The 15141-nt window shown below is 35.9% G+C and overlaps 2 protein-coding genes across 4 annotated transcripts; both read left to right on the top strand.

Moving 5' to 3' along the window:
• The first annotated feature begins 327 nt into the window (after window positions 1-327).
• LOC109065709 (ankyrin repeat and MYND domain-containing protein 2-like) lies at window positions 328-7140 on the top strand. The gene is made up of 9 exons (XM_042777182.1): window positions 328-390; window positions 1387-1467; window positions 2180-2318; window positions 3663-3761; window positions 3844-4004; window positions 4883-5314; window positions 6004-6132; window positions 6627-6756; window positions 6992-7140. Exons 1-9 carry the CDS (start codon window positions 328-330, stop codon window positions 7138-7140), a joined length of 1383 nt encoding a protein of 460 aa, XP_042633116.1.
• Window positions 7141-10462: 3322 nt separating this feature from the next.
• sostdc1b (sclerostin domain containing 1b) lies at window positions 10463-12740 on the top strand. Of its 3 annotated transcripts, XM_042776834.1 has the most exons (3): window positions 10463-10586; window positions 10702-10838; window positions 11298-12740. In XM_042776834.1, the coding sequence occupies exons 1-3, from the start codon at window positions 10576-10578 to the stop codon at window positions 11711-11713; spliced, it is 564 nt and encodes a 187-aa protein (XP_042632768.1). In that variant the 5' UTR covers window positions 10463-10575; the 3' UTR covers window positions 11714-12740. The 3 variants fall into 3 exon arrangements, with proteins under 3 accessions (XP_042632768.1, XP_042632767.1, XP_018938549.1); XM_042776833.1 differs by lacking the exon at window positions 10463-10586 and having other exon boundaries at window positions 10593-10838; XM_019083004.2 differs by lacking the exon at window positions 10463-10586 and having other exon boundaries at window positions 10593-10838; window positions 11301-12737.
• Window positions 12741-15141: the final 2401 nt, after the last annotated feature.

Below are 15141 nucleotides of genomic sequence, written 5' to 3' on the forward strand. Positions count from 1 at the left end.
TGAGAGGGGTAGTTCTCACGACATGAATTATTACTGCAATTAATAATTAAATCTTCCTGAATGAAAAATTAATAACATGTATTGACAATAGAATTTTTAAAAATAAAATAGACATTTATATCCTAAAATATTCATTACGGCTTTTTCACATCGTGTCACTCGGATTTCCACCCTCCCCTCCTTTTAATTTCCAAAGTGGTATGAACCAAGAATGCTTTCTCTTTTTTACTTTGAGCTCTGTATTATAAGGTCTATATACTGAGGAAGCAGTTTTCACATCCATATACTATTTATCCTTAACCATAATAACAAATGACCGGTGTCAATATGACGAGTCTGACCCCTGCAAGGAAAGGTGACCTGACAGCTGAAGAGAGAGTGATGATACAGGTAGGAATGATTTTTGTCATTGGAAATCACTGTGTGTGTGTGTGTGTGTGTGTGTGTGTGTGTGTGTGTGTTTCCTTAGAACCAGACTTTCTACTTTCTGTAGATTACATATATAAATTAACCTATTAAATTGGTTGGATGTTTACTTATTCGTTCTCTTGTTTGTTTAGTTACAAGGCCTTTCTGATATTATGACCCGTTTTGGGTCAAGAAAGTTTTTCTGTTGTTGTTTTTATGCTTTTATTCAGCAAAACACATTATATTGATCAAAAGTGACACAGTAAACATATTTATTACAAAAGATTTCTGCTTAAAATAAATTCTTTTTTTTTTTTTTTTTACTCTCTATTAATCAAAGAATCCTGAAAATAAATACATACAAAAATACAATTTCCACAAAAACATTAAGCAGCACAACTGTTTTCAACGATAATAATCAGAAATATTTCTTAAGCAGCAAATCAATGTATTAGAATGATTTCTGAAGGCTCATGTGACTCTGAAGACTGGAGTAATGATGCTGAGAATTCAGCTTTGCATCACAGGAATAAATTACATTTTTAAAACATATTCAAATAGAAAACAGTTATTTTAAATTGTAATAATATTTCACAATGTTACTGTGTTTACTGTATTTTTGATCAAATAAATGTAGCCTTGCTGAGACTTCTTTCAAAAACATAAAAAATATATATCCAGTGCCGTTTCATGTTATACAGGCTTTGATATTAGATGTAAGATTCGTTCACGTAATTCATATCCATAAACTAACCAAATTAACTTACTTACAAAATAACTTTCTGTTTGTCTCAGAATTGTATTTTACTGAATCCTTGCCTAATTTGAAAAGGGTAAAAATGTTTTGAAAATACCCTCCATATACTTTAAGTGTCTTTATACAAAGTGCACTTGGGTATGTAGACCATCCATGGAAATAAAATTGTGGATCATCATGGGTTGTCCATGATCCCTAATGTTTAGTTTTTTAAACTCTAGACTGTTTTCTCAAAAGGTGATGTGCAAGAGGCCACCCAGCTCCTCAGCAATCCAAGCGTGCGCATTAACTGTCTGGATGAGGTAAGAACATAAAGATGATGAATATGGGTAGTAATTTACAGGCCATTTAAGCACCAGTTATGGCTCATTGGGGTTCACCAAGCTGGAACACAACAAAACATAAAACCAGACATACGGCGGCTGGCCAAACACAACCCATACTTATTGTACTTTTATTAATGTTTATGCTATACCGCAGCCTGACTACATAGACACAGGCCTTACACTGTAAATACTGGTATTATTTAGTTGTTTTCTGACGATCAGCCCTTATATAAACAAGTGCAGTGGCTGATGGGCTGGTGAGGTGATGGCATATGTTCCACATTGTTATTCAGGCATATGGCAGAGACTCTTGAGTGACGGATGTGGTACTTAAAGAGGTGTGATAATGGAGACATGCCACTAGATGTAACCTACAGACTTCTTGAGGTCCTTTTGGGGCCAGAATGATTAGAAACAGCAGTTAATAAGTGTATCCCACCTGTCAAAATCAGATGTGCTGCTTGTTCGCTTCGCCACCAACGCAGTCTTTTGACTTCATCCAAGGAGCAACAAAGATTATGACTCACCCAGCTCATGTCACTCTCAGCAAGTGCCAGTGTTTCGTCAGAATCTCCATACTGCAGACACATTTCCTGGATTTTCACAGTTTGTGAGAGGATTGAACAAGGCTAAATGTCATTTGTCATGCAATGAAAAGATTGGTGAAAGACATTTCATGTTGTTTCAGTATGGCATGACCCCTCTCATGCATGCGGCCTATAAGGGCAAAGCAGACATGTGCAGACTGTTGCTGCAGCGCGGAGCTGATGTCAACTGTAATGAGCATGAGTATGGTTACACTGCTCTCATGTTCGCTGGCCTCTCAGGTAAACTCATGTCAATAGTAATGCTACCAAGTTTCATTTTATCTAACATTTAAAGGTAAAAAAAGCTTCACTGAAATTATGTACTTTGTATTGTTTTTACCCCTAAAACACTGATAGCACACGTACATCTCAGAGATGTCTATTTGATGTGCATGTTTACATGTTACATGTTATTTTAGAGTGTTTGCTCATCTGAAATACGTCTCTGGGATGTTTCCTGTCAAATATACATTTAGAAAATGTCTTTAAGATGTTTATGATTTAGAACTGACATCTTAAAGACGTTTCTCAGATGTTTGTACACAACATGCAGATGCTTTCCAGATGAAGTGCTCTTTAACAGACATCTTGCAGATGTGGGAAGGCTCATATTAGTACCTTAAAGCTACATATTATTGCCTTAAGTGTACATATTACCTTAATGGTACATTTTAGTACCTTTTGAAAGGGTACTGCCCAAGAAACACCTTTTTTCTGAGAGTGACTAGCAAGTTCATTTATGAATGAATTTCTAGAGACGACCTGGTATTAGGTTGCACAAATACCACAGTCATGAATAAAACACACAAGTACGACAGAAAAGTGTGTAAGAATGTGATGAATGTCATAAAACGTATTGTAAAAGGCATTTGCATGTTTTGGTGATAACTGTTCATAAAATAACAATAAAACGATCCAGTTTTAAAACAATAAAGCAGTAGTTTTTAGTAGTCTTCTAGCTCACCAAGGTTGTCATTATAATATAAAATACAGTAATATTGTGAAATATTATTACAATTTAAAGTTTTTTTTTTCTATTTAAATGTATATTAAAATTTAATTTATTCCTGTGATGCAAAGCTGAATTTTCAGAATCATTACTCCAGTCTTCAGTGTCATATGATCTTTCAGAAATAATTCTAATATGTTGGTTTGCTGCTCAAGAAACATATATTTTTATCAGTGACTACATTTACATGTGCACCAATAATGTGATTATTTCCAATAATCAGAGTAAGGAATTAATCACAGTGAGATGTTTACATGGCTGTTTACTGTGCTTACAATTTGCATATGTAACATTTTTTGACGATTATAGTTGCTATGATTATGCGCTTAATCACATCAGTGTAACTGAAGCATTGTTGTTTTCATGAGGAAAGTTTAATCTCATTATTGCCTAAATCCCATCATAATAAATGCTGAAAATGGTTGTTCTGCTTAATCATTTTGTGGAAACCATGAAACCTTTTTCAGGATTCTTTGATGAATAGGAAGTTCTAAAAAACAGCATTTATTTGAAAATATAAATATTTTGTAATGTTAATATAAGAAATGTCTTTACTGACACTTTTAATCCCACAGGTAATGCTGAAATTACAGAGATGATCTTAGATGCCGGAGCAGAGACAGATCTGGTCAACTCTGTAGGACGAACTGCTGCTCAGATGGCTGCTTTTGTGGGTGAGTGATTCATATACATATGCACACTTACTACTTACTACTTAATAAATCACTAACCTCTTTCTCTTTCTGCCCTGTGCAGGTCAGCACGACTGTGTGACAGTGATCAACAATTTCTTTTCTCGTGCGAGGCTGGAATATTACACCAGACCCCAGGGTTCAGAGAGAGAACCTAAACTACCCCCCAAACTGGCAGGACCCCTACACAAAATCATCATGACTACTAACCTCAATCCTGTCAAGGTAAGAACTGCCAAGTGTGTTTATATAACTCAGATTTCAAGTGACAGTAAAGCACCATGCTCACACAAACCAAACAATGTTAGTGAAACACAGCAACCTATGCTTTTATAACACCCATAAGAATACCATACAAGGTCACATGACTGGAGGAAGCATCAGTTTGCACTAACCAACACCCCTTCTGCTTTTATTCCATCTAAATATATCCTTGTGATATTACAGAGCAACAACATGGCCTGCATTTCAACACAGGCTTGGGGTTTTGTATATCTGTTATACCTACAGCTCTGATAAACAACCTTCATTGCATAATATATGAAAAATGAAATGACATTTGCATGTGACATTGCAATGAAATGCATAAATAACACCGCCCAGCATCATATTTGCTGAATGAAATCCATACTTGTTTCTTACTGATTTTTTTGGGGTACTGATTCCAGGAATTGTGCCAAAATAGTCAAACTTTGAGAGATGGGAGTTTTTATTGATATTTTTGAATTCAGCATCATCAAAATAGGTAATATTTTGCCTTTTTCTAATAATCAGAAATTGTATTTTCAAGATGCAGGCCTGTGAGTGTCAAATCAAAGGTTTGTGTTAGTAATATAATACACAGTTGCTCTAGTATAGACTTGAGTGTGTGCTTTGAGGCAGATCTCGGATGGCATCTGTGTGCGCTATCTCAGCTGTCTCACATCCAGTGATTTTTGATGAGTAAGGTGTCTCAATCCCACACTCAGCAGGGATCAGTTAACAGAATAATGTAGCATGAGAGCATGTTTCCTTCATGAAACTTGCATTGAAAGTAAGGCTAGTGTCTCTGCTATAATCACTTTTCATATTTTGGGGCACATTTTTCATCATGCACTTTCCAGATAGTGATGCTAGTGAAGGAGGACCCCTTATTGGTTGATGTGGTGGCCCTGGAGAAGTGCTACCGTGTGATGGATCTGCTCTGTGAGCAGTGCGTGAAACAGCAGGACATGAATGAGGTTCAGGCCATGAAGATGCACTACATCAGCTGCGTGCTGCAGAAGTGTCTGATCTATCTGCAGGAACGTGATGATAACCTGGATGCCCTTTTGAAGAGGTGGCTTCATCTTTATGGTCCTTTCATCTTAGAGAGTCTTGCAAATGGCGTCACAAAAACATATATTTTTCTTTTGCCCAAGCTTCTGAAAGGAAGAGATGGTGATGGCTTTCCTCAGTACCAGGAGAAATTCATCCGTGATTGTATCCAGAAGTTTCCCTATTGTGAGGCAACCCTGCTGCAACAGCTGGTCCGAATTATAGCACCCGCAGAAATTGTTAGTACACTTTTCTAACATACAAGATAAAAACACCTTATAATTTGTATATTTTTTCATTTTAAGGAGTCATATTATGTGGAATCACTTATTAAATAATAATAATAAAAAAAAGATTTATAATATTGTAAATAATATAATATAAAATAATAATTATCATCAGGTAGGATATTTTAATATTTAATTAATATATTTTTTATAGTTAATATTAAATACTATTTTACAACTTAACTTTTGCTTTTATTAAATATTTATGATTATACACTACGGTTTAAAAGTTTGGAATCAGATTTTTTATTTTTTAAAAGAAATGAATACTTTTAATCAGCAAGGATGCATAAATTGATCAAATGTGACCGTAAAGACATTCTATTCTGTTGGACTTTCTATTCATCAAAGAAAAATGTATCACGGTTTCTACAAAAATATTAAATTATTTTTTTAAATAAAAGATGTTTGTTGCAGCAAATCAGCATCTTAGAATGATTTCTGAAGGATCATGTGACACTGAAGACTGGAGTGATGTCTGCTGTGATGCAAAGCTGAATTTTCAGGAATACACTTTTGTTCATGTAAATGAAACATTAACCAAACGTTTGAATGGTAGTGAAGATGTTCATAGCTTGCTGACTGATGGCAAATGATAAAAATGTGTCAGCTCATTGCTAACATCTCACTTATGTTTCCAGGGGAACGACCCCACAGCCTTCTCGGTTCTGACCCAGGCATTGACGGGCCAGATGGTGCTTATGGACATGGAGTACTGTGCTACATGTGGAGAGAGGGGTGCTAACAAAAAGTGCTCCTTCTGTAAAATGGTATAATGTGCTTCCTCTTTTCTTAAGTAATCATGACTTGCCATCAACATTTATTCAGTTAATATTGACATTTTTGATCATTTTCTGGCCAAACTTACAAATGTTGTTAATATGATTTATTTTACAATTAATCACACATAATGATCATCTGAAAAGTATACTAATGATTGTTAGTTTCTATTTAGCGTGTGGTTTCTCTTCAGAAACATAACTTTCCACATCCTGAACCTACAGCCTTTTAATTAACAAGCCCAGATCATTGACTATTTGGCTATACCAACCTAATCCAGTTTTTCTTTTGATGTCAGAAATGCAACAAAATTAAAATTTAAAGGTATCTGAAGCTTCAAAGGTGAATTTAAAGTGCACTGTTGAGTTACATTATATGAGGATTATTGTTTTGTATTCTTAAGTAAGCTCTCTTCTCATTATGTTGGAGTTTCACATGTTACTGAAACACTGTTTTCCCATAATGCTCCCAAATCTCTTTGCAGGTGGTCTACTGTGGGAAGACTTGTCAGAGGCTGCACTGGTTCACCCATAAGAGGCAGTGCAAAACCCCTCTGCCACAGAGAGATGCTCAACTCAACCGCCAACCCAAACTGAGAGAACTCTCTAGCAATGGTAATGTTTTAGCATATTAGCACGACATTGGTTAGTTACGAAATGCTTGATTTGCTTGAGTTAGATCTTACTGGATCTTACTGCATTTGGTCATGACAGTGAAGGACTAAGGACTGATGATAAAACAAAGGTCTTTACTACGGAAGCTTTGTTCTTGTCATTTTATGTTATGTTATAAGAGTTTCAGAAGTGAAGTATGAAGCTTATTTCATTTGTGTTTTCTGTTTCCTCTCAGCTGATGACAGTGATGTAGTGAACGCCACCAGCTCCATGCTGGCTCTTTGTCTGGGGTTGTCAGAGTGTGCACTTCAACACAGTCCTTCTGATGACTGCTGTGAAACCTCCGAGGCCTGTGAAGATCCTCCTCGTGCTGGAAAGGACTGAGAAACAGAAATATTTTGGCTGTTTTGTCTTTGTACAGGTGAATTCCACTGGGCATCCAGTTCAGCCTCAGCGTGCTGTGCTGTGATTGGTGCTCTTCATTTTATAGGAAACTGTTAACCATGATACAGAAGTGTTGGATTGTATACTTATTCTAAGCTGTGTAAGTACCACACAGAATACTGGATCTGTAGAGCACATGATAAACTTCTAAACAATGGACTTCCTATTTTGTCTGTGAGCAACTGTTGACATAAAGAAAAAGTTTGAGAATTTTCTCTACCACTTTAAAGGAGTCATTCACCCAAAAAAATTAAAACTTACTGAAATTGTACTCACTCTCATTCATGATGTAGATTTTGTTTCTTCATGTGAACCGATTTAGAGAAATGTAGCATTACATCAATTGCCCACCAGTGGATCATCTGCAGTGAATGGGTGCCGTCAGAATGAGAGTCCAAACAGCCATAGGCGAGTCTCACATTTTTGCCTGGGGGGGCACATACCGGCAGACCACGAGCTCAGATTTTTTTTACATACCATATAAACCATTTTCTCCACTCTTAGTTTTGTTTATTTAGCATACCTCTGCAGACTAAAGCGGGAACAGAATGAGAAGAGAGTCCACTCACACGATACTTTGAGATTCTTGAGTCGCGAGAGAATAGAGCTTATTTTTAAAAACAATTAAAATCATTTAGCCCTAACTTACTCATTCTACTCACTAAAATAATAGGATAAAACAAATAAAATGAGAAAATTCATATCGCTTTCATTCAGTTGGCTCTGGTCAAAAAACTCTGCCTATACAAACAGCTGATGAAACATCACAATAATCCACAAATAATCCACATGACTCCAATCCATCAATTCAATCCATTTTAGACTCAGAAGTGAGTTAATAATATCATAATGATGGATTTGTTTCTTACAAACACAAAGCTTTTCGCTTCACAAGTCATTTACTGATGGACTGGAATCATGCAGATTACTTGAAAACAGCTGTTTGGACTCTCATTCCGACGGCACCCATTCACTGGAGGGGATCCACTGATGAGCAAATTACATTATACTAAATTTCTCCAAATCTGTTACAATGAAGAACCAAATCCATCTACATCTTGGATGACCTGAAGCTGAGTAAATATTCAGCAATTTTTCATTTTTAGGTAAACCATTCCTTTAAGTGTTTTTGTTAAAATTTAAGTTTTCCCCCCTTTTTGTTTCCATTTTTAATTCTGCTTCTTATTTCCAACATAATTTGCTTTTCAAGTAGATCCCCTAAAATAGTTCATACTGAAGGGTTACTTTTATCTAAACATTAATCAAATAAAGAAATAGAGCCTTGTAATGCATAGATTTTAATTCAGTAGTTTTCCACTAGAGGGCAGCGTCCATCATCTGAAGATCAAGTGTGAGCTCAATTTTGGCATCAGCAGGCTGTGAACTATTTACTTCTTAGAATGTATAATAAACATGCTTTATTTAGCAGAATCACAGTGTTTATAACAACATAAACCTCTTCCAGGTGAAAATTATATTTCAATAATGATCACCTAATGAAACAGGCAACTAACAATGTTTAAAGTTTAACAAAAATGAAACATTTTTAAATGAAAATGCATATTTTTTAATAAATTTGCATTATGTTTATAATCATAATATGTTTTCTAATATTAGTTTGTTATATTTATATTTTAGGATGATGTGTAGTTTATTCTGTATTGTGTTAGATTTGGTAGAGGATGGATCTCCTCCATGGACTTTCCCACACTTGGTCCTGTTGCACACATCCTAAGGCACTCACTCAGAATTCTATAGACGGCTCTGTCTGTTTTTGAGTGCTTTGTTCCCAGTCTCCGCATCCCCTCATCCCAAGGGACTATCTCACCCTGTGGGCCAAACGAGGGTCTATTTAGCACACGGTTGTCATGTCGCATGTCACTATACTCATAACTCAGTGCCGTAACCTCTCTGTTTCCCCTGAGATTCATCCCTCTCCTGTCTCCATCTATGAGCATGTCACGGTCATTACAGGTGCATGAAAGGACTATCTCAAATATCCGGTTTTTGAGATGCAGAAATTAGCGAATGCCGCATTGTATCGCATGACTTTGATATTCCTCTTTCAAGCCCTGAGGTTGCATATTCAGTGATCCCCAATAAACCCCCCTTTACCAATATGACTAGCAGTGCTTTTTAGGTAATAAGAGATCATTTTGACACCAGTGGCTTTTGAAATATATATATATATATATATATATATATATATTATATATATATATATATATATATATATATATATATATATATATATATATTAAAAAAAAAATCACAATATTAAAGTGTTTTTTCGTCCGAATCAAAGAAGTGTACCTGGGGGCAAGCGGGATGAATTAATCGTAAATGCCTGAGGAGAGAGTGAAACAAAACACTTTTTGAGGGACACATTTTCGGTGGAAGAAAGTGAGCATTGGGCTTTTGAGTTTCCTCCATGTCGTTTGTGTTATGCACATTCATTTGGTGAGCTCATCGGAGGCACCTGTTTGGATAATTTTGGGGTAAAATAATCCAGGCCTATCCTGTTTCATTGGTTTTGTCATGCATGCCCATACTTTACAGCACTCACTAGAGCTCAATGCACCAGGTTCAGATGTAGAGGATCTAAATACGCTTGAAAACTCATTCACACCTGAGAGCGCAACATCCTCAGCACAGTCTCTCTGTATGAGAGTGTTGCAATGCAGTGTTTGCTCACAAATATCAACTGAGCTGCACAATAGGTGTATATGTATATATGAAAATTCAACAAAATGTAATTCAAGAAAATCCATCAATCCATTCTCCAAACTATCTATCTATTTATCCATCTATCTATCTATCTATCTATCTATCTATCTATCTATCTATCTATCTATCTATCTATCTATCTATCTATCTATTAATAATAATGTTATATGAAGTCTATTTAATAAAAAGAAAAATTATTATTATTATTATTATTAATGAAAGTAACATTTACAGACTGAATAGAATCAGAATAAAAAATTTAAAACAACTAATTTTTCACAATAAGGGGGTTTGGTATCTAGTGTTTCTTTTAGTGTTGCAGTTTTACACAAAATGTAATTTATTAACGTATTTTTATTATATTTCATAATCATAAATATTACAGTTAATAAATATAATCGTCTGTATACAATAATTATAATGGTTTTTTTTTGTTGTTTTTGTTTTTTGTCAGAGTTACTTAAAATGATTTCATGTCATGTTTCTGCGACGATTAGCTCACATCAAAATAATTTTCCATGTGGCTAGTGCAGAATACGGTTACTGTAGGTGGGCGTGTACTACATCGCGAGGACACGCCCATTTCCAGCACACTTCATCATTCCACTCACTGCTGCTGTTCTGGAGTGGGCGAGTATATAAACATGGATGAGAAACAGGTAGGTATGATCATTCTCTGAGTTTTCAAAGAGACACCGAACCGAACTCTTTTGCAATGCCCCTCAACACATGCGAATACCAGCTGCTGTTTCTGCTCTGTTTTCTGATAAAAAGCTGTCATGCTTTCAAAAATGATGCCACTGAAGAGTTTAATGGACACATGGGCGCATCACCTCACCAGACTCCAAATAATGCCTCCTTAAATCGAGCGCGCAACGGAGGAAGACGAACGGAGAGCCGAGACCAAACCGGTACGTGTTTATCTTGAAGTGTTTACTCATGTGTTTATGACATTTTGTAGGATCCATATTTTTTTGTAATATTACAATTTACAAATCATCAAAATCTATACAGTTGTTCGCATTCATTTACATATTTTTTTTATAACTCCAGTCATATTTTGCATTAGCGGTTAAGTGAACATCTATGCAATGTCTTAGAACCTGACTGAACACCATAGCAATGCCTAGCAACCAGCCTGGATATCTATCTATCTATCTATCTATCTATCTATCTATCTATCTATCTCTCTATCTGTCTGTCTGTCTGTCTGTCTATGTTTGTTTAACCTTTAAATTTAAAACTTTGACAACTATTTTAGTCTTTCAGGCTATTGTATTAGCCTATACTGTAGAAGTTACTTAAAAGTATTATGTATCATACAATTCCTTTTCCATTTACTGATTTTTAAAGCATGAAATTTTATTTAGCAGAACAGCATCAGGTCGGTTGCAGGGAGCTGAGGTCCACTAAATATATATCTGATGGCCAGTGCACCAGCCTAAATCCCGTGAAGGAGTTAGTGTGTGCTGGAGAATGTCTACCCACCCACTTGCTGCCCAACTGGATCGGTGGAGGTCACTACTGGAGCAGACGGGACGCCCAGGAGTGGCGCTGTGTCACTGAACGCACACGCATCCAGCGCATTAAACTCCAGTGCCAGGATGGCAGCACACGCACCTACAAGATCACCGCCGTTACATCCTGCACCTGCAAGAGATACACGCGCCAAAACAACGAGTCCTCTCATGCGCCTCAGAGTCCCTCAAAGGATCAACCACTGCAGAACCCCAAGAAGAAAAAAAGCAAAAATAAAAACTCAAAGCTTAATTCTAAAAATGAATAGAGCCTCTCATGTATTGAGGGTGAGCCATATGGTGCAGATTTGACCAACACAGCCCTGCTCATGGAAGGAAAGTGACTTTGAACTACAATGACACTGACTTGGACTGCAATGAGATGTACAGATGTTTTTCTTTATATTTTCAGATGTGGATTATTTTATGACTGTATATGAGTATGTGTGTATGTGTATGTGTGTATGCACTTTTTGAGTGTAATATGGTTAATGTTTTTATACCATGGTCTGTCTGAATACTCGATTCTGATTGGCTGGCAAGTATACATTAAAACCGTTTAATGCACAGGTAGTTCCAAGTCAGTTTAATCACAGTTCTATATTAATGCGCTGCTTTAATTGATGAACACAAACACACACATCACTCGCACACAGACACACACAACTTAATTCAAATAAATGCTATAATTCATTCAAATAAATGTGGTCTTACCTCTGTGTCTGATTTGAAGTGGGCAGAATGCTAGAGCTAACAAGCCGTAACTGACAAAAATAACCATCATTTTTACCTTTGGTCAAATATTGCACTGCAAACATCATTAACAGTTTTAACTTGTCAGTGCTGGCAAATGACCATGGTGTATGCGGGATAATGCATGGCTAGCTGTGCATTAAATGATTTTAATGCACTCCACGGATGCAACAGGGTTCTTGGCTTCCACATCGTGCATTAAAATTGTTTAATGCACAACTAGTCGTGCATTATTACATATGTATTAATAACCTATTTACATAAAGCAATTATGTATACTATTACAAATGAAAGATGAAAGTTAAGGGATAGTTCACACAAAAGTCATCATTTACTCACCCTCAAGTTGTCCTAAACCTGTATGCATTTCTTTCTTCTGTTGAACATAATATATTTTGAAGAATGTGGGTAACCAAAGTTGCATGTAGCCACTGACTTAAAAATACTATGGAAGTCAATGGCTACAGGCAACTGTTTGATTACCAACATTCTTCAAAATATCTTCTTTTGTGTTCAACAGAAGAACAAGTTTGGAACAACTTAAGGGTGAGTAAATAATGACAATTTTCATTTTGGGTGAACTATCCCTTTTTAAAATATTGTTATGTGTATATTTGTTTTTCTGCATTTTATATGTTATATTTTTATATAATTGTTGTTTTATTAATATTTCAAGTTGATATTTACATAGTTGAATACACATTTACACAATAAATTAAGTAGTTTACATATGCTGGTGTGTATCATTTTGTTTACGAAGTGGAGCCACTGACCGTAGCTAAAGGCAAGGTTGTAGAATTTCACAGAGCGGCAGAAACTATGTAACAAATGAGGAATTAGTTCAAGAAGTGAGTTCTTACTCACTGTGTTCGTAACTCTACGCTGTATTGTTGTGAAGGGCTGCCCTCACCTGCAGGCACATCAGCTACTTTTTGGCAGCAACATGTTAAAGCTGCTTCATTGTATCCCGTATCTTTTCACTCTGCCATTCTGAAAGTCATGTTGCCGTGCCTGAGGTTATATTCCCATGTTTTGAATCAGATTCATCATGTTATGAATTCAGGAATCCAGAGGAAGGTGACACTGAACAGGTTACACCGCAAGTCACTAGAGGATGAGATACTTTGTGGATCCTGTAAAAAAAAAGCGGTAAAAAAAAGTATGAAACAAAATTCGAGTAATCAAGAAAATACTTTCAAGTTTTGTATGCGAGCTACATCAGAAGGTCACCAAGCGGACTATGGGCGGTCCTGGGTGTGTTGTCTGAGACAAAATAAGACTGAGAAACTAAGGCAGGTAATATCATGTGTTTAACGGAAGACGTCTGTCTGATGTCTCTGGTGTGTTGACAGGTGCAGTCAGAAATGGGTGCTTTTGTCTGTACTGATTCTCCATCTCTATAATTATTCCTGACAACAGAATCGCCCCCAGAGAGTTTGAGATGCAAGGACCACCTGCTGTTATTTATAAGCTCAATTACCAAATACATTCTCTATTAAGAGAGGGTTGCTCTGATCCATAAAACTCAGCATACTCCCACATACTGTGATATTCAAACACACACTTTCCTTTGGATATGTGTTTTGTTTACTCAGGATTATTAGCTCAGAACACACTTCATTGGTTTTGCCAAAGTTTGCAAGGTTAGTCTGTAAAGATGCATCTAGGGTAGGGACTTGGTTTGTTGATTGGATTTTTCGATATGGAAGCAGAAGCAGATGAACGTGAGTTCATAGAACTGTTTGTAGAACTGTTTGTTTTGCATTGAGTGTAATGATCAGAATGTACAGTATTACTTGGGCAGAGACTTGGATCACAAAATCTACACACATTTTCCTGTACAACCAGGTTCTGTTACAGTTTTTAATACATATTCTGTTGGCTATACCAGGGATTCTAACACCTTTTTTTGTGTCATCCGATTTCATTTGACCTAAAGCACATTTTCATGTTCATGGTTCTCTGATGTCAGTTTAGGGTCACATCACATATGCAGGTAAACAAATAAAATATTTTATCTTTTTTTAGTAAGGAGATAGTTTACCCAAAAAGGAAATTTCTGTCAGCATTTACTCACCCTTATGTTGTTCCAAAGCTGTATTTCTGAGTTTGAGAAACCCAATTCTGGGTATTTTAAATAACACCACGCTATTTATTTAAAATTCACATTTATCTGTATCCTGTGATTAGTGGACCTTGAAAATCCCATAAATGTACATGATGACACACTGACATGTAAAATACAAGTATGAATGATAGTAAGAAAGATTTATGCATAAATCTTTCTTACTATCATTCTGTATTTTACCCTTGATGCACAAGAACAAATCTCATTGGTTCTCATAATTCAACAGTTTATTTCATTCAAAGTTTAAGAAAATAAAAAATTAAATCTTGGTAATTTACATATATATTTTTTTTACTTCTCACATGGCTTCATCATTTATTTCATTCAAGGTTTAAGAAACATCATTTCACAACAATTGTCAGGCTTCAACTGTCGTTGTTTAAAACATACATTTAGAATAATATACCATCCAGCCCTGAGCAGCGCTTAACTTTAGCTAATTCCTGCAGCAAGTGAAGTATAGCTCATTCTGTCAACACAGTACAATGTGCCAAAATAGCCTACTGTACCATAACTCCACCTCACCTACGGTTTGGACCAAACAACACAGCAACCTTTGGGTAAAATTTTATGTTGGTTCAACTTGAAATGGAAGTTGTTTAAACAGAATATATAGTTGGACTAAAAATTGTATCTACTAAATTGAGCATCTAGTGTCTTTTACAGCTGATGAGTTAAATCAGTATTTGAATTGAATATTGTCTGTCTAAATCAACACACGATAATGTTCTGATTATTTTGAGCATGCATTACAGTAATGCTGTCTGTCTGCTGCTTTAAATGCTTGAGCTCTTTTCTGGACCTTGACAGTGTAAC

The sequence above is a fragment of the Cyprinus carpio genome, chromosome A19 (assembly GCF_018340385.1).
Source record: "Cyprinus carpio isolate SPL01 chromosome A19, ASM1834038v1, whole genome shotgun sequence".
In the NCBI taxonomy this organism is placed as follows: Eukaryota; Metazoa; Chordata; class Actinopteri; order Cypriniformes; family Cyprinidae; genus Cyprinus; species Cyprinus carpio.